The sequence below is a fragment of the Microtus ochrogaster genome, chromosome 10 (genome assembly GCF_000317375.1).
Source record: "Microtus ochrogaster isolate Prairie Vole_2 chromosome 10, MicOch1.0, whole genome shotgun sequence".
Lineage (NCBI taxonomy): Eukaryota > Metazoa > Chordata > Mammalia > Rodentia > Cricetidae > Microtus > Microtus ochrogaster.
Window position 1 is genome coordinate 50888736 of NC_022016.1, and position 19764 is coordinate 50908499.

Genomic DNA, 19764 nt, shown 5'->3' on the forward strand with positions numbered 1-19764 from the left:
CCGGGGCCGCCGGGAGGAGCGCGGGCGGTTCGGCGGCGGCGCGATGCCGCTCGCCCAGCTCAAGGAGCCCTGGCCGCTCATGGAGCTGGTGCCGCTGGACCCGGAGGTGAGTGAGAGGGGCGGGGGGACGGGCGCCGGCGGACGGCCAGCCCGGATCCGCACAGGGGCGGGGCGGCCCGCGTCGTCTCTGCAGCCCCGCGAGGACGCGAGTGCCCTCTGGTCTCTAGCCCACTGTCCGGCTCCACCCCCCTGTGCTCCGGGTGTGCGTGTGCAGGGGACGGTTCTGCTAGGGCGCTCAGTACCCCGCTGCGGTAGCCAGGAGAGGGAACCCCACGGGATGTTGAGATTTGACTCCCTAAGCACCCCTAGGACCCGTCCCGCTAATCATCTTTTGGGAGCTGTGGGAGGTGCCCCAGTCAGTGCAGATGGCAAAGGCTTGGGTCAGATGTCTGGGGTTCAACTAGAGACAAGGATCATGGGAATCCGGTTTCTCCCCGTTCCTTCTCCCCAAGAGCTCTCTTCGTTTTTCCACTTCTGACCTCAGGAAGGTAGCCCTTCCGGACCCATGGCAGTTATGAAAAGTCTCCTACTTCAGGTTATGCTGGAGAGTGGGCTTGCCCTTAGCCCTTGAGAAGATTGTCTCTGGTGAAGAGACTCAGCATCCGTCTTCCTCTCTCCCTCCTTCTTCCTTTCCCTTAGAAAAGGCTGGGCCTTGGGTAGTGTTGCTTTTACCACCTATTCTGTTCCAGAAGCAGCTCCTATCCTTCGAGGGCTTTGTGGTCCAACCCTGAGCATGCAGGAGGCCACTTTTGGTGGTGGCCTGTGACCCTAGGATCAAGGTCAAGTCTTGAACCAGCAAGTGAGAAACTTTGCCCTGCTCTCATGCTGGGAAGGGGGCAGGTGAAACTCTGCCTTAGCTGGAGCTGTCAGGGGGTATAGAAGAGGGATGGGGACCTCACTTGACCCCAGAATCTAGATTGGTTTTCTCTTGGGCTTGAACCCTTCCTTTCCTAGGTTTGGGTCCTTAGGGCAGTCACCATATTCCCTGCCTGTCAGGACCACAGGTAGAGAGACCCACAGTGAGGACCCCAGGTCTTCAGGCACCCAGGGTTGGCTGCCCCTTTAAAGGGATGGCCTACACTGGCTATTGGAGGGTGGGCGCGGCTGGATTAGGTAACCAACCTGAAGGCGCAATTTGGAGTAAATTGTTCTGGGATCCCTGCCATGGGGTTTTTACAGGCCCTGCACAGCCCTCAGAGGTTCTCTCGCTGACTCACCCTGGTAGGTGAGGAGCACTGCCCTGTGCAGCCCCTGTTGCCTCCCCCCTCTACCTCGGGTCTGGGCACAAGGCCCGCGGGAAGGCTCAGAGGTGTATTCCTTTGCCTGGGCACGCCCCTGCCACCTGGGCCTCCAGAGGAAGGGAGAGTTGAGCTGGGTATGGTTGGGGAGGGGCTTAGTGTTACACACAGTATTACACTAGCAGCAGGGAGGGGAGAGATCTGGGAGCTCTGGCCTCCTCCAGGGCAGCACTTCCTGCTTCCCTTTGGGAAATCCTGAGGCCAGGGCCAACTTCATGGGGGCCAGGTTAAACCGGAAACATCTTAGTTTGAACAGTGTTGCACCTGAATTCAGGGAGAGGAGACTGTCGGATTTCCGGGGATGGGGAGAGGATTTTTTTCAATGAACTTTATTTCAGAAATGCTGGGGGTGGCCCTTAGTCCATGCCCAAGTCATCTGGGCTTCTCTTTCCAGTGCCACAAATGAGCTTCTAACTCTGCTTCCTGGGCCTGACAAGGTGCAAAAATAAAAGCTGGGTACTGCTGTCTGTGTCCCCTCCCCCAGACCTTGGAGGGTGCCAGTGGACTGGGTGTTATTGTCTGAGTAACAGGAGCCATGGGGCAGTGAGGGTGTGCATTCCTGGTTGAGAACAGGGCCTTGCTGTTCTTAGCACAGATGACATGTAAGCGATACATGGACCTGACCTGCAGGTACTGGCGCCGTCGTGGGCAGCTTCCAGTCAGGAAGGAGGCAGGTAAGGGGGCTGGCAGGGGCATTTGGCACAAGAGGTCTGGATCTGAATTGTCCTGTCTTCCCATTGCTGTCACCAAAACTGGGCTGCTGGGTGGAGGTGGAATAAGCCAGTGGGAAGTATGGGTGAGGATGCTACCTGGATTTTTCTTGGTTTGGGCAGAAATAGAGCTTCATCTCCAGGCCCTGTCCCACCATGACTTCGCTATCGACTGGGCATGGATGTTATGTTACTTTAATTTTCACAACCTCTTGAGATAGAAATGACTCCCATTTTCAGAGGGGACAGCTGAACTTGGAAATGCCGGCCCGTGCATTAATATCTGGACCAGGATTGGAACTCGGTGCTCCTGCTGTTTCCCACCAAGCAAAGGAGGCTTGAAGATGAGCATGGGTTGGGTTTAAACTGGCGCAGGTGGCAGGTACTCCGAGAGCAGCTCCGGATGTTGGCATACACTGCTCAGCCCGCAGGGCCCTTGTCCAGCCTTGGCCGAGGGCTAGCAGTGTCCTGGCACTTGTCCCCCAGGCTCCCACAGTGCACAGGGGCTGCCAGTGCTGGGCTCAGACCTCTGTTCCTGGGGCTGCTTCCTGCCTGCAGGGCACGTGCTGTCTTTCTCCATCTGTTCTGCTCCCAGCTTTTTCAGGAGCTGCTCTGGACCCTTAGGTGGGAAGAAGCCTGCCTGTTAGGAAACTACTCCCAACTACGGGAAGGGGTGCAGTGCTCTAGGGCTCTGAGCAGATCTCCTTCCTCACAGTGCTCCTGAGGAAGATAGGAGAATGGAGAGCTCCAAGAAGACAAAGGGTCGTCCCTGTCCCAGGCTTTTTGCCCTGGTCCTAGGGTCTGGTTTGTGTCCCTAGCTCCCGCCCTTTTCTTCCCTTTCCTTTCCTTCCTTGCAGGGCCTTGTTTGTGGTAGGCAGGTACTCTACCTCTGAGCAAAACCTTCTCCCCTAGGCCTTTTAAAGAATTATCATTAAAGATTTATTTATTTATTTTATTCGTGTATGTGTGTGTGTGTTGGTGTCAGCAGGGGCCAGAAGAAGACACTGGGTCCCTTGAAGCTGGAGTTACAGGCAATCGTGAGCTGCTCGACAAGGGTGCTAGGATTTGAATTCATACCCTCTGGAAGAGCAACAAGTGCTCGTAACCACTGAGCCGTCTCTCCAGCTCACCATAGGCTTTTTAGGACTTCCTTTAGTATTCTGAGCCCACGAGTGCAGCTGCTGACTAGGTAGATGTGTCGTCGTGATACGGGGGAAGAAACTAGGCTCTGAGAAGCGATGTGACAGGTGCGGGGTCCGAGTCTTTGTGGCTACACAGCCGCGTTCCTCCCGCTGTCCCTCCCGCCTATCAGGTGCTCTCTGCTGTCTTCTCTGCCTTTCAGTCCTTTACTGAGAACCAGTCACTTCTCTAGAGACCTCGGTATCAGCTCTTAGAGAAACGCTCCCTGATAATGGTACCTAGGGGAGGATCTTAGCCAAACAAGACTGGGGGTGGTGGTGGGGGTTTGTCCCTGAATTATGCTAAGGGGGAAAAAATCTTGATAGGTCTTGCTATGTCTTCTCTTTCATCAGGGGTTTAGACTTGCAGATATATGAATTAGAGTTATGGTCCCATGGCTGTCGCCTGCTAGCAAGAACCTACTCTAGCCCCCTAGCTGTCCTTGCTGGGTTGACCTTTCACCTTTCCTTTGATGAAATGTATCTTGGACCCTGGGTCGGTACTATGAGCTGATGAAGGACAAGTAATGCTGTGCTCCTGAGCTAACCGGGGTGCTCAGTGCTGTGGGTGCCTGGGAGAGAAGGAAGAGTTAGAGGCTGTGAGGACAGAGGAGGTACAAGAAGAGCAGGAAGGGTAAGTCACCGTGCAAATGCTCGGTCATATTCATGATCTGGGGTCACTCGGTGGAAGCCCCAAAGAGGACCCAATAGTGCTTGCTTTGACAGTACTAAAATTGGAGTGAGCTGCGAGGTGGCGCACGCTTTTAATCAATCCCAGCTCTCGGGAGGCAGAGGCAAGTGGATGTCTGTGAGTTTAAGGCCATCCTGGTTTACAGAATGAGTTCTAGGACAGCCAGAGCTTTTACAGAGAAATGCTGTCTCTAAAAACCAACCAAGGCCGGGCGGTGGTGGCGCACGCTTTTAATCCCAGCACTTGGGAGGCAGAGGCAGGGGGATCTCAGTGAGTTCAAGGCCAGCCTGGTCTACAAAGTAAGTTCCAGGAAAGCCAGGACTATTGCAGAGAAGCCCTGTCTTGAAAAACTGGAATGGTACACAGAAGACTAGTGTGGTCTCTGGGCAAGGATGGCCGCAAACTCAAGAAGCGGCCCATCTTTAAGTTGTAATTATTATTGCGTGTATGTATACATGATGTGCATACATACCCGTGCATCTGCACACATGTGGGAGCCATAGGACAGCTTTGTGGAGTCTGTTTTCTCCTTCCACCCTTTTGCATTCCAGGGGTCAAACTCAGGTCTTCAGGCGTGGTGGCAGGTCCCCTACGCTGATGAACCATCTCAGCAGGCCGGCGTTCCGTATCTTTAAAGCTTGAGAAAGGGTGTTCTTGTTGGTTGCCCTAAGATGTTGTAAGGGGGATGAGAATGTCGAAATTCGTTGCCTTTGTCAAGAGCACTGTTCAGGTGGATGCGGTGCGAGCTCTCACGGACAGATGTTCTCAGGGTAAATGCTGACAGACTCACTGCTTTAGCAGATCACAAGACAAACCATTGTGTGAGTTAGTACAAAGACGCGAGCCAGGCGGTCGGGGTGGCGATGGTAATCATGGCTACAGTGGCTCCTGCTTGTGGGCCAGTCACATGCCATGTGTGTGTACTGTTGGGCTTGATTCCTTGACTGTAGCAGCTCTCCATGAAATGTGTTATTTTTATCCCCCGGTTTACAGGTGAGGGAACTGACCTGTGAGAAGTAAAATGACCTCCTCGGGGGGTCATGCAAATGGTAGAAGCCAGAATTTGCACCCACTTCTGAATCCTTGTGCGGGGTAGTTGGAGGGTGATAGCCGTGGGTTTTGTGTTGAGGAGCTGGAACTTGATTCCAGCTTCGTCTCAGTCATGGAGGATGTGTGGTTTTCAGTGAACAGTGGCTGGGTTGAGAGATGTGGAGGAAGTTGAGGGTTTGGAGTACCTCTGGAGGGCTCGGGCAGGGGCTGATGGGCAGGCTGTTCGTGCCTGAGGTGAAACAGTTCCTCTGTGACTGTGACATCTAGGTCTGCTGGGTAAGCTGGACTCAGCAAATACATCTGTCTAGTCCTGCCCTTAGGCCCTGGCCAATCCTAAGTGCGTCCCTTCCCTAAGTGCGTGCGTGTGTGTTTGTGTACCCATGTAACACTTGACTCTTGAGGAGTATTAGGGACATTTAAGGGGCTCAGGGCAGGAAGGATGGCCTGGCAGGCAGGGGCAGCCACTCCAGGAGCAAAGGGGAATACATACTAGGTAGAATGTAGCTATGTCTGCTGCCGCCAAGCAGAGCCAAAGCTGCCCTACGGACTTGGCTCTTGGCTCCAAAGTCCCAGCCTTTGGGAGCCTCCTGTCTGTTTCACTTACTCTGTGCCGGGAGGGGTGGGGACAGTGTCTTCAGTTGGGTTTCTAACCTCATAGCCTGTAGGAATGGAGAGACCAGCTATGGTACACCCCAGCATGTGTAGTTTCCAACTGGGGTAAAGTCCAGAAGAAGCAGGATAGCTCAGAGGTGGGTCCTCCCTGGCCATGGTACAGGCTGCTCTGCAGCGGGCCTTTCCTTAGCCAAGCCCTCCATTTGGGGCCACACTTCAAATCGCGTCTTTTCAGCTGTGTCAGGGCTCCATCGTTAGTCCCCTCTGAGCCCCGGCATCCTCCTCTACCCCCTGGGCCAGGGCCTGACTCCCAGGGCTGTCAGACTAAGCAGTGCCACAGGTGTGGAGCGGTGAGCCCAGCTTGGCATATGGCGGCCACTCTTATCTGCTTTCCTGGAAATCCCTGGTTATTGGGAAGGGTGTGTCCATATGTGAACAGTAGCGAGTGGAGAAAAGCAAAGGCGTGGGTACAGCCATCATTTCACCTGCAGAGGGCTCTCAAAGTAGGGCAGGGACCAGGGAAGCCACCAGGAGGGACACCTTCCCCAAATTTGTCCTCTCCTTCCTTATAGCAGTTTGTGGAAGTTAGGGTATCGTTCTGAGTGGTCCAGATGGGGATACTGAGGCCTCTCGTGGTTGGTTAGTTTGCAATGATTGCACGGTCTGCCCTGCAGAGCGTGGCCGTGTGTGCCGTGTCCTCCCTAGGAAGGGTACTGTTTGAGCTGAGACTCTGAGGGTGATGGAGTGTTTGCTAGGAAGGTTGGGTATTCTCAAATACCTGCATCCTGAGAGTATTTTGCCTGGGTTGGGAGGGGCTGTTGCCAGAGGGCTTGATTCTTGCCTACTGAAGCAGAGATGGAGGGGACTTATGTAGAAATAACTGGCTTTGTCTTGGAAAAAAAAAAAAAGAAAAGAAAAAGAAAAAAATAACTGGTCTCTGTGGCCTCTGGCTATGCTATTAGGAACACCCAAGGATGGAGAGTCCCAGCATGCATCTGTCCCCCTGAAGGTAAGTTGTGACCGTGCCCTCATTCTGTTTCTCTTTTCCAGAATGGACAGGCGTCAGTTGAAGAAGCTGGACTTCAGCCATCCAAGGTGAGGACTAGGGGCGGCGGCGAGGGAAGTCGTGGCCGGGGAAGGAGAGAGCATTGCTCTTGCAGCACCTGGATGAGAAGACCCTGGCCTCTTACTCCATTGTGTAGCCCGGCCCTATCTCTATGCTTGGGGCGGAGCCCACTGGTTTCATCTTCCCTTTCTCAAAGATGAAGGAGGGCACAGGTACAGGATCCAGGAATTCTGGTTGTCTGTCACCCAGGCCACAACACTTCCTGGGCTTATGTACTGGTAGTGGGGCCTAAGGAGGGTTTGGAGAGGTCTGTGTTCTGTGCTGACCTCCTTGGTGGGTGGAAGTGGGTGCAACAAGGACTTGGGGACATTTGGGCCTGTGAACTGGAGTGGTGGGAATGGGAACCCAGCGGATCTTCTGACCACATCCAGTGCCTTCCAGGTGGTTTCTTGGGCCTCCCAGCTCCAAAGCTCAGGCATAGTCCCTCATCCCAGGTGTCTTTGCCTCCTTAGGATACTTACCCCTTGCTGGCTCTTTATTTTATTTTATTTTATTTTATTTTTTTGATTTTCGAGACAGGGTTTCTCTGTAGCTTTGGAGCCTGTCCTGGAACTAGCTCTGTAGACCAGGCTGGCCTCGAACTCACAAAGATCCTCCTGTCTCTGCCTCCCGAGTGCTGGGATTAAAGGCGTGCGCCACCACTGCCTGGCTTGGCTCTTTATTTAAAAGGAAAAAAAAATTACTGTTTTTATTTTTTGAGACTGGATCTTACCATGTAACTCTAGCTGGCCTGGAAGAAATCCACCTGCCTTGGCCTCCCAAGTGCTGGGATTAAAGGTGGTTGCCACTGTGCCCAACCCCAAAAATGTGCACCACCACCGCCCGGCTACATTGCACTTTTTGTTTGTTTGTTTTTGATTTTCGAGACAGGGTTTCTCTGTGTAGCTCTGGCTGTCCTGAAACTCATTCTATAGATCAAGTTGGCCTCGTACCCAAAGATCCGCCTGTCTCTGCCTCCTGAGTGCTGTGATTAACTTTTATTTGATAATTTTGTATGTGTTTTTGTGTACATATCTGTGTGCATGTCCCTAGACATGCTGAGGTCAGTTCTCTCCTTCTGTTGTGTAGATGCCAGGGACCAAACTCAGTTTGTCAAGCGTGGCAGCAACCCTAGTTACCCACCGAGTCACCTCACCAGTCACCAGTCTCTCACAGCTAAAGCCGTCTGTGTGACCTTAGCTGAGTACCTTGTCCTCTCTGATCCTGGGCTTTCTCACCTCTGTAGTAGGAGGAACCACAACTCCGTCACAGATCTGAGGGGGGGGGGAGGGGGAAAGAGAGAGAATAGAGGGGCTTTGGAAGCCCTCTGGGTCTGTGCCAACCTAGATTCCAGGTACTCCACCCTACCCAGAAGCTCTTCTGCTTTCGGAGTCCCTGCAGTCAACTGTAACTTGGGGAATAGGCCTTTCCTGAGTAGAGGACGGCTGAGGTAGTAACTGCTTTGCAGGCCGCGGGACTGCCTCGCTAGTCGCTCAGAGTTCTACTTCCTGCCCAGGGCCCCACCTTCTAGGCCTGGTCAGCCTAGCTCTAAGTATGACCTTTGATTTGGAGTCAGGGTTGGTACTGGTGTTTCCATTGATTTAGCTTCCTCAGATAAGGCAGCTCAGCTGGGTGTGGTGGGGCTGAGTGAGAGAAGTAGGCCCCTACCTCCTCCTGCTGTTGCTTACTATAACAACAGAGCCTTGGGGGCCAGTAAGCCTTGTAGCTTGGACGTTGGTTACCTCTGGCTGTGACAGGAGATTCCTCCCGTAAAGGAGCTGCCTCTAGTTTCCTTGTAATGAAAGGAAGAAGCTGGAACCGTGTGAGGCCTTCAGATCTTGGGTTTGAAGGTCTGAGGGGGTTAGAGCGAAGGCTTGGGGAACTGGTTCTGAGCTCAGTTTGTTAAAGGGCCTGGCTTGGTGGTGCAGGCTGTAATTCCAGTACTTGGGAGACAGAAACGGGAGAATCAGGAGAAAGTACCCCTGGTTGGTATGTAGTAAGTTTTAGGCTAGTCTGGGCTATATGAGACCTGTCTCAAAACCAAACCAAAAGATTGGCTGAGTCGGGGAGGGGGCTTGTCTAGGCAGGACTTGGTTCATTCCACAGCCTAAGGCTCCCACACTGAGATCCTGGTGCGGGAAGGGGGTCAAGGCTGGGGCTAGTGAGGCAGTGTGGCTCTCAGATGCCACACAGTGGAAAAGGCTGGACCTGGGCCTGGCAACTAGAAGCTTTTTATTTTGGGTTTTTTGTTTGTTTGTTTTCTAGACAGGGTTTCTCTGTGTAGCCCTGGCTGCCCTGAAATTCACTCTTGTAGATCAGACTGGCCACCTGCTTCTGCCTCCTGAATGCTGGGATTAAAGGTGTTCACTACCACCTGGCTTCAAAATAGAGGCTTTGTGCTCAGTTTTTTCTTTTTTATTTACTTATTTATTTTGTTTTTTTTTTTTTCAAGACATGGTTTCTCTGTGTAGCTTTGGAGCCTGTCCTGGAACCGCTCTGTAGACCAGGCTGGCCTTGAACTCACAGAGATCCACCTGCCTCTGCCTCCTGAGTGATTAAAGGCGTGCACCACCACTGCCCAGCTTTTATTTATTATTTTTTAAAAACATTTTTAAATGATTTATTTATTCTTATTTTATGTGCATTGGTGTTTTGCCTGCATGTATGTCTGGATGAAGCTGTCAGATCCCCTGCAACTGGAGTCACAGATGTTGTGAACTGCCATGTGGGTGCTGGGAATTGAACCCAGGTCCTCTGGAAGAGCAGCTAGTGCTCTTGACTGCTGAGACATCTCTCCAGCCCCTATTTATTATTTTTTAGATTTATTTTTATTTTATGTTATATTTTATTTTATGTTGTATGTATGTTTGTGCCTCATATGTGTGTAGTGCCCGGGAAAACCAGAAGAGTCAGATCCTCTGGCACTGGAATTAGAGATGATTGTTTGCAGCCATGTAGGTGCTGGGAATCAAACCTGGGTCCTCTGGAAGAGGAGTTTTGTAACCAATAAGTCTCTTAATCAATAAGCCATCTCTCCAGCCCTGTGTACAGTTTCCAGAGGTAGAGCAACATTTTCCAGATGGGAAAATTATGTCACACAGAGCTAGGGGTCCAGCCTTGTTTGACCAGAGCCCCATTCCTCCCTGGCTGGTGAATCTAGAGTGCTTAAGAGGAAGAACACTGGGTGTCTCCCACCCTAGGGGGCTAGCACGGAGTGTGAGCTCAGCCACCACTAGATGAAGATCCCCAGTGGCCACGTCTTAGTGCACTAGGGAGCGCTCAGCCTGCAGCCAGGACCACATCATTGGGTAGCGGATGGAGCGGGCAGATTGTCCTCATCATCTGTGTATGTGTACTCCGTACTGTTTCACTGAAAGGGACCCCTTGCCCAAATGTACACCCCCAGCTTCAGAGAGCACCCAGGTGTGGAGGGAGGTGGAGACAGGAAAACTGGTTGGTGCTAAGATGGGGAAATAACATGCTTATGGGCACACAGAACCTACATACAGCGTTTCCTCCCCCAACCCCCCATTCCCCTCAGTAGAGTGATTAGTGACCTGAGCACATCCTAGCTTCAGCAGCAGCATCTGAACTCTTGACGGAGTGTCAACCAGAGAGTGGTAGGTGAAGGAAAGTTGGGTGGGCTCTGGGATACCCAACTATCTTTCCTGCAGAGTTAGCACTTGGCTGGACATTGCATGGAGGTGCCTGGGGCAAGCTGCTCTTCCAGAGGGCAGAATAGAGCCTAACTACAATGCAGAAGAACCTATTTTGCTGGGCTTGATGATACAGGCCCTTAACCACAGCACTCAGAGGCAGAGGCAGATGGATATCTGTGAGTTCGAAGCCAGCCTGGGCTACATAATGAGTTCCAGATTGGCTAAGGCTATATATCAAGACCTTGTGGCAAAACAAAAAAGGGACCACCTAAGGGAGAATGTGCTGTGTACAAATTAAAGCCTCCAAGTTTGTGCACAGTTGTTATATAGTGCTGGCTGCTTCGTCCTTACAGCTGGAAAGAGTGTTGGGGCTTAGCATCCTTAGCGAAGGGCAAGCACTCCTTGGATCCCCTTCAGTTCTGTAGCTCTTGGTATTCTCAGGAGCACCAGGGCTCCACTTACTCCCTCTCCCCTCTGGGAGTAGACTGGACAACCCAGGCCCCCTCCTTGCTCTCTCCGGAGCTGGACCCCTTTGAAGTGTCTGCAGGTCTATTTTGAGAGCTGAGTATCTCCTGCCTCCCTTCCTCTCTTCCTGTTTATTAAACCCTGATCCCTCCCGGATCCCTTGTGCTCCCCTGGCCCTGGAGCTTAGTCAGGATGTGACTCTGGGCTTCAGGGAGCCTCAGGCAGCCTCAGGTACTGAGAGAAACTTCTCTCGGATGACCGGAACTGTCCAGACTACCTGCTTAGCGCCCTAGACGCCTGCCTGGGCCTCTCTTCATTCAGCCTGCACTGAGGGAGAGCCTGTGGTTCAGTGGAGAGAGCTTTTGTTTACAGGTTCTTTTCTCCATGGCCCGTTTGGCTTCTAGAGAACCTTCTTAGCAGAGGGCGACCGAGACTGAGAAATAAAGACTTTTTGCCTGGGAGCACTGGCTGTGGGAATCATTGCTCCCTTCTCAAGCACCTTGCTCACAATGCCCTTTCTTGGCATGGACTTTTTTTTTTAAGTTCCTTTCTGTTCAGCCCATACCTGTTTATCCTCAAGAGCCAAGGTACCGTCTCATCCAGAAAGTCTTCAGGACCTCAGCCTGACAGTCTCTCCACCTCTGGGCAGATACAGCACCTTAACCAAAGCCCTGGGGCAAGACAGTTGGGTTTCGTTACCAAAGTATTTCTTTTTGGAGCTGCCTGAGAATGAGACCCAAGCCAGCCTTCTCTGTGCTTCCTAGTGTCTGTCTCCCACCTGGCTGAAGCAGGGGCTGGGAGCTGTCAGTCACAGCCAGAGGAGAGGCACTGGTGTTTAGTGCTTGCAGAAAAGCCTGGCTAGGGGTGTCGGGGTGTGAGGGGGGCCTAAGGGTCAGTGATGAAGTGGGGTAAAGCTTTGGCTGGCTCAGGAGCAGGCTTTTAGTTTAGTTCTCAGCTGTCCCCTGTGCCATCCACATGGGTTTGGGCTTGTCATTCTTTGAGTCCTGTTTCCTTATCACTGAAAATCAAAAAAGGATCCGTCCTTGGGAGCTGTGCCAAGCCCAGGCCCGGTGAACCTACTTCAGCAAAGACTGAAGGAAAGAGTGACCACGTGGTTTAAATGACCCTGTGACGGGAGGCTCAAGTCTCAGGCTTCTTCCCAGGCCTGACCTGGTGCCCCGGACCAGCCCCTCCCTTGGGATGCCAAGGTGCGGGCAGCCTGCCCACAGGCATGCTGGGAGTCATACCTGGAAGGCCCTGCAGATTTTGCCAGCTGGGGAAGGGAGTGTGGGTGGCCACTGGGGCCAGCAACTGACAGGTGGGCTTGACCGCAGCAGGCAGGACACCCAGAGTAGAGCTCCTAGAAAACAAGGGTCAGGTGGCAGGGCTCTGGGCGTTTCTTCCTGCTACTCTGTGGAGGAAGTAAATACAGGGGCTGAATCTGGAGGAACAGGGATATAAGCTGATGTGTGTCCTCCCTCCTAGCCATCAGGGACTTTGAGTTCTCACACGGTTCAGCGAAGGCAGCTCTGAGACCATTTCCTTCCTTCTGCCCCTTCTGGTGCTCTGTTTGCCACGGCACTTCTTTCCCTGTTTGTGGGAACTGGTAGGTTGAGGGAAGCCTGGCACAGGTGTTTGTGGCTAATCTTCAGGCAAGCTGCCCTGCCTGAAGTAGCAGCAGGAGCTTTGGTCTGGGGTGGCATCTTTCACAACCCCACTGGCCACCTACCACAGGCTTATCAGAGCCCTGCGAGGACAGGGAAGGGGAAGTACATTGTGCGTGAGGGGGCATGTGTTTCTACACTGGGCTGTCTAGAAAGGGTTTCCGATCACCAGCATGAGTGAGCGTACGTGTTAGTTCCTGTGGGTGTGCTAATGTCAGAGGAGGTAAAGCCCCTTAGGAAGGGATGGCCCCGGTCCATGCCTGCCCTCAGGAGCCCATTCCTCTTCTTGGGTCTTCTGACTTCTTGTCCATCCCAAGGCTTAAGATTAGTGTGTCTGGACAGAAACAGGACGAGGCAGGGTGCGGCCTGCTCTGTCAGGAGAGGAGTATGTCAACTCCAGGCTGTGCCAGCCAGACTGGCCTTGCTGACTCTTGTCCCATCTGTTGTTGGGGACCTCCAGGTTGTATATTTTCAAATGCTGAATGCATATTGTGTGGGCGTCTCCTCGCCTTCTGGCTTCTGTTTGCTTTCCTGTCTCCCCTCCCTGGGGGTCAGGAGACAGCAAGGGGTTGTGGCTTTGGACTCTCCCTGGGTCATATCTCGGGGTCTGCAGTGTCCCCTCCTTCGCAGGGGAGCCTAACCCATTTTGAGTTCCTCCTTCCTGCTGAGAGGGAAGTGAGAAGGAGGGGAGCCAGGGACCCTGCCTTCTGGGCTAGGAAGGCTAAAAAAAGCAGAAGTTGTCGAGTAACCAGCCCCTCTGGCTACCGGCTTGAGTCCTACCATGCAAACCCCAGCAGATTTCCCCAGGGGTGAGAGAGACTCTGACTTCTGTCCCAGAAAGGTGAGGAGATGGGTAATTTGTCTCCACGGGTGTCTGTCATCACGCCTCTGAGCACGGAATAGGTTTGGGGAAAGCTCTCTGTCCCCTGGAGTTTCCGGGTAGCTGCATCTGTCCCCAGTGGCTCTTCTCAGGCAGAGTTAAGCAGCTGACCTTGGGGTGTGGTGAGCAGGAGTTGTGTGGCCTTGGCCTGACCACAGTCATACCTTCTGCCTGTTCCCCTAGATGACTCTGGGGGACTGGTCAGCCCGCGGTGTTCTTGGGGGTTTGATGGCACTGTTGAAACCCTTGGAGTCTCTAAGAGTGACAGCTTGGAATGGGAAGTTCCCAGACTGACTTTAGGACCGAGAGACGGCAGGCTTGGCTGTGCAGGAAGTAGGCTCTGGCTCAGTTACCTGCCCACCCTTTCCTGGCACTTGAGGCTGCTGACTGCAGTCAGACAGGACCCAGAGGAGGGACCCGGCTCAGGGCAACTCTGTCATTGGTTTGTCATGAACTTGAACCACAGTTTCCTGTTCCCTCAGAGGGCTTAGAGGTTTTAGGGATATTTGGATCAGAGTTCACTCAAGACAGCTCTCTTGGCTTCTCTCAATCCTGGGGCCACCTGGAAAGTCCCTGAGAAAGTTCTGGAAGACCTCACAGAGATGGGATTGAGCACACTCTCAGTGCTGGGGCCGGCAGCTTTTGTTCCTCTTGTCTCTTCCCTAAGCACTGGAGAAAGCACCTACAGCGTTGTTGTCCCCTTGTCCTCTCCTGGGGAATCCCTGCCCCGCTACCTGTCTGGGTCTGGCCTGGCCTGGCTCTCTCTCTGCTGCAGCTCTGTCTCTCTCGTTGGGCTCCAGGCCCTGTCTCTAACTGATAAGCGCCTGTCTTAGTGAATGGCGTACATGATAAATGTTGAGAGGCTCCCTTGCCTCTGCGTGCTTGGGTCCCTTCTGCCTCTCATAGGCACTGGCTCCCCTCCCCCCCGCCCCGGTGTAGTGGATATGTGCTGTGTTCTTGCCTCTTGGTTTAGGTCTCCCACCCATCTCTGTGTTGAACATGTGTGTGTGTCTGTCTGTCTGTTCAGTAATCGTCCCAATCTATCTCTTGCCACTTGGGGATATGGCATCATCTTATACTTCCGTTTGTTTACTAAATGTGTATATGCTCTATACATACACACATTGTAAATATGTCTTCCGGCCCCTGCCTCATGGGTGTCTGTCCTTGTCTGCTGTCTGCTGCTACATGCTAGATGCCTTTCTCTGCCTCCTGAGGACCTTCTCAGGTCCCTACTGTTCTAGGACCTATCTGCTCAGCCCCTGGGCTGGCTTGGGGCTTTCTCTTTGTAGGGAAGATGAAGGAGAGGGCCAGAGGGCAGACCTCAGGCACCGGGGAGGGGGGCAGAGAGAAGAAGGGAACAGAGTGAGGGTGGAAGTCTGGAACTGGGAAACCACAGGCCCTGTGTGATTGGCTGTCTTGGGCCTGGCCCAGCCCCCGCGCCCTCACCCTGCACATCCGCCTTGGGCCCAGCCACCTCCTCAGCAGCCCCAGTGGGTTGTTGCCTACCCTTGCCATGGTGCCGTGGCCCTGCTGGGCGGATGGAGCAGGACCCCAAGCTGCCCCGCCTGCGGCTCAGGGCCCTGCTCCCCTGGCTGCTCAGGAAGCAACGGTCCAGGATCGGCCAGACTCTGCCTGGCCCTGGCCCTGGCTCTGGTCCCCAGCAGGACTCGGTAAGTGTACCCGGATATCTGGTCCTGGCTTGGCAGTAGCCCCTGGAACAGGTGTTTGGGCAGCCAGTGTGGCCCAAATTAGCTTCCGACTCTCTCGGCTGTGCTAGATGCCCGGACCTTGCCCAGACTTGCTTCCTGGGGAAGTAAGAAGGCATCTCAGTGCTTCACGGCAAGACTGGCAGATTGGAAGGCCAGAGAGGTCCCCGCACAACAGTGACCCAACGAGGGCTCCTAGATGCTTATCAAGGGACGTTTGATAGGGCATAGGGTCTCTGGCCTTAACCCTCAGTTGCTCCAGATGGGCATTGAGTGGGTTGACAGGGATGTCTGGGTGACTCTTGGGTCTCTGTGTACCTCAGCCTTATCCATACACCAGAGAGTTTGCCTCATCTCATCCTGACTAGCAAGAAAGGCCTGGCTCTACCTCCCCATTATGAGCTCAAACCTTACTTCCTATTGTGGCAAAACCCAAACAGCTGGGGGGAGGGGAGCCTTAAGGGCGGGCCTGAGTTGGTCCCTACACCAGACCCAAGGCTTGGGTCAACTCATCCTGGTCATGTCTGCACCTTCCTTTGGGTCTGAGCAGGCCCAAGCATCCATGCCACAGGAACAGGGCCTCACTTGAGTTGGCCCTTGTTGGCCATTGAGACACTCTTGGTGCCCATGAGCCTGAAGGCTGCTGGGGTAGTGGTCTGTTGGGATGGCTTGGATAAGCTGTATGCCATGTTGCCCTGGAAGGGCCCCAGGCCTACAAAGGGGCCCGGGCCTACCACCTCTGTCCTTCTGTCAGGATGAAGGCGTCCTCAAGGAGATCTCCATCACACACCACGTCAAGGCTGGCTCCGAGAAGGCTGATCCATCCCAGTTTGAGCTCCTTAAGGTTTTGGGCCAGGGATCCTTTGGCAAAGTAAGTCAGAGGGCACCTTATCGGGAGGGCACCATAGGTCATGTCTGAAATAGGGTGTTGGGGGCCTTGCAGTCCCCCAAAGGATCACAGGTCACCTTTATAACCCAGGGAGAACAGAAAGTCAACTTGGGGTCCCAGGGAACTTATAGGTCAATGTAGGGGGCTTTAAGATGGTTGGGTTAGCTGCCTCTCACCCCCTCCCTGATTTTTCCTGCCCTCTGTCTTCCAGGTCTTCCTGGTGCGCAAGGTCACCCGGCCTGACAGTGGGCACTTGTATGCCATGAAAGTGTTAAAGAAGGCAACGTTGAAAGGTGAGGAAGAGTTCCTCCCTGGGCAGAACTGAAGCTGGGCTCAGGATCAGAGGAAGCCCGGGCTACAGTGAGGGAGGTGCCTCTGATTTCAGGAGCCTCTAGCGTGGGGGCAGAGGCTTGGGGTACAGAGGCTTGGGGTGGGGGACTCTCAGCCATCATGTTGTTGGGTGAAAGTGTTGTATCGGCAGAGTTGCTTCTATGGTGCTTGGAAGCCTAAGGGAGATCTCTCTGGCCCCATGAGAGAAGAGGCGGGGAGCCTGAGGGTATAGAAGCTGGGAACCCATGAGTTGAGGGCAAGGCCACAGAGTTGGGGGACAGAGAGGTTCAGAAGGGAGCCCCAAGCCAAAGTCGAGAATTCTGGGGAGTTAGTGCACGAGGATGGGTCGCTGGCTGTGGGTCAGTTGCTGACTCTGATTGGCCTGGGGGCCGATGTGGCCAGCAAGCAGGTGGAAACCATACTAAGCCTTGGCTGGGAGAGTAACCTGGAGAAAGGGAGGGGTCAGCCTTAAGGACAGATCTGCCCTTGGCCTACCAAGGGCTTTCTGACAGATGCTAGGAGGTTTAGTATAGTCTGACCGTAGGATCGTCCCTCAGGAGAATTCGTGGGAGCCACAGGGAAAGATGTGGTCCCTACTCATGGACCGGGTAGGGACTGGGAGAGTCTTCACATGGCCTGGCAGTGAGGTATAGCGATGCTGGGCTTTTGTACATGGATGCCCAGGCCAAGGAGTTGAGGGGTGGGCTGTGGAGTTATAGAGGTCAGGTTAGGCAAGGGTTCTGGGGACACTCTGGGGAGTAAGCATAGGACCTGTGCCTTGAAGGATGTTGGGAATTTACCAGAACAAGATGGTAAAGTTTGGACCCCCAAGAAGGAGGAGCCGTGAGGTGACTGGAAACGTGAGGTGTGTTTGAAAGTGGCTGGACTGGTTAGCTCTGCAGCATGGCCCCTGCCACATCTAGGGAGAGAAATAGAAGGATTAAAACAGAGGAAGCAGTGATGTGGTTGGAAGTCCAGGACACCCAGCCCACAGGGATGCTTCCTAGAGGTGGTAGGGTTTGAACCCAGTCCACCGAAAACCTGTTGATGGCCAGGATTGGCAGCTTCTGTTCTTTGTCCCTACCAGACATTCATGAGACCCCTAACTGAAGCATGGGAGGTAGAGGCAGGAGGCTCAAAAGTTCAAGGCTAGTACTGGCTACCTAGAGACTTTGAAGTAAGCCTGGGCTACATGGGAACCTGTCTCAAATAATCTTCTCCAGCAATAAGATAAAGAAGAAAAAACATCCGTAAACAAAGCTTGTTAAGAATGTCTACTTAGACCACCCAAGAACCGCATTTTAGAATGGCCTTAGGAATTCCCGTGGAAATGGGAGGGGTTGACAAAGGTGTGCTGGGGGAGGAACACGGCCAAAGTCCAGGGACCTCAGGAAATAGGGCACCCTGGGGCACAACTGGGCAAGACACCAGGACTCTGCCTGGACTCTGTGAGGAGCGAGAGCGAGAGCAGGCCAAGAAGCCAGGGCAGTGTGGGGAGGAAGGGGGAAACTGAGTGCCCCGAGGGTGAAGAGCCTCTGGAGTGCCGACTTGGAAGGCTGAGTGGGAAGTGGCCCATAGGGTTGGGCTTGGGGAGGCTGTGTTGGGTGTAGACTTTTAGTGACCTCTCTTCTCCTCTGGCCAGTGCGTGACCGCGTTCGGACCAAGATGGAAAGAGACATCCTGGCTGATGTGAACCACCCTTTCGTGGTGAAGCTGCACTATGGTGAGATCACAGACCCTGCCCAAGTGCCACCCCACTCCTCGGTGTCCACCTTTGCCTGTGACTTGCCTCGTTCCTTTTCCCACCTCTCACGGGCCAGGCCCAGGAGCCAGGGACGGAGGCATAGGTCACAGGCCCAGCTGACTCCGCCTTGGCTTCTGTCCCCCCTCAGCCTTCCAGACTGAGGGCAAACTCTATCTCATTCTGGACTTCCTGCGTGGCGGTGACCTGTTCACACGACTGTCCAAGGAGGTAAGCCAGCATCCCACTGCCAGGGATGCAGTACTGACTTCCCACTGCCAGGGATGCAGTACCGAGTCCAGTCCCGGGGTCCTGTGAAGCCCGTTCTCAGTGTGGCCTAGGCCTGTAACCTCCCGGCTGCAATAAATGTCACACCGGCCCTGAAAGGGAGGCCACCCCTGGCAGTGCCTCTGCGAGTTTCTCTGAGGATAGGCTGAGGATGAGCAGGCCTACATGCGACACCACTGTGGCCTCTAGTTGCTAAGGGAATCTCCCAACGCTTGAGGTGGAGTGCCACGGTCTGTGCTGGTCTAGGGAAAGAAGCCCAAACCCGCCCAGGAAACTAGACTTAAGGTTCTTGCTGGGCAGTGATGGCGTACACTTTTAATCCTAGCACCTGTGAGGCAGAGGCAGGAAGATCTCTGAATTCAAGGCCAGCCTGGTCTACAGAGTGAGTTCCAGGACAGCAATAGATACACAGAGAAACCCTGTCTCAAAAAACTAAAAAAACCAAACCAAATAAAAAAAACACTCTGTGAGTTCGAGACCAGCCTGGTCTACAGAGCTAGTTCCAGGACAGGCTCCAAAGCCACAGAGAAACCCTGTCTCAAAAAACAAAAAAAAAAAAAAAAAAACAATAAAAGGCATAAGTTTCTTATACTGTCATTCACATAAAAGAATATAATATAAAGGACCCAATATAAAAGGATGTGAACTTAATTTTTAAAAAATCGTGACCATTAATACAATTCTTCTTTGGAGGGAAGAGAACCAAGCTTGGCCAGGCATGCTGGTGCAGGCCTGCCATCCCAGCTACTTGGGAAGCTGAGGTGGGTGGATTACAAGATGAAGGCCTCCCTGAGCAACGAAAAGTAAACAGGGCTCAGGATGTAACATGGTAGTCAAGAGTTTGCCTAGTATGTGCAGGGGCCTGATTCACTCACTAGAAATAAAAAATAATAATGCACACTTTCTTAAAAATAAAATACCTAGAGCCGGGCAGTGGTGGCGCACGCCTTTAATCCCAGTACTTGGGAGGCAGAGGCAGGCGGATCTCTGTGAGTTCAAGGCCAGCCTGGTCTACAGAGTGAGTTCCAGGACAGCTAGGGAAACCCTGTCTTGAAAAACAAAACAAAAGACAAAACAGAAGAAAACAACAGATGTGTGTGTATTGGAACATACACACACAGATGTGTGGACACGCATGTATGTGGAGGTCAGAGGACAGCTTGTGAGAGAGAATTGGTTCTCCTCCATCATGGGGGTTGGCTCCAGGAGGACAGAACTCCCACTGCATGGTCTCACTTACTCAGAGCCAAACTTTCAGTATTTGAAAAGTTAACACTTAATTAGGCGATCCGTTTTCATGATTCAAAAGTAAACATTAATGGTACAGTCTCGTTACTACAGCTCCCTCTAGCTCCCCCCACCCCCATTGTTTTCCAGATAGGGGTTCTCTGTATAGCTCTCACTGCCCAGCAAGAACCTTAACTCTAGTTTCCTG

The 19764-nt window shown here is 53.2% G+C and overlaps 1 protein-coding gene across 1 annotated transcript in view; it reads left to right on the top strand.

Moving 5' to 3' along the window:
* Window positions 1-6: 6 nt before the first annotated feature.
* The window catches only part of Rps6ka1 (ribosomal protein S6 kinase A1), a 40815-nt gene continuing 21057 nt past the window's right edge, over window positions 7-19764 (top strand). The window contains exons 1-6 of the mRNA XM_005353395.2: window positions 7-106; window positions 6650-6694; window positions 15836-15952; window positions 16182-16263; window positions 17943-18023; window positions 18193-18272. Coding sequence (XP_005353452.1) covers window positions 44-106; window positions 6650-6694; window positions 15836-15952; window positions 16182-16263; window positions 17943-18023; window positions 18193-18272 — 468 coding nt within the window. The 5' untranslated portion in view covers window positions 7-43. The remainder of the gene's footprint in view (window positions 107-6649; window positions 6695-15835; window positions 15953-16181; window positions 16264-17942; window positions 18024-18192; window positions 18273-19764) is intronic.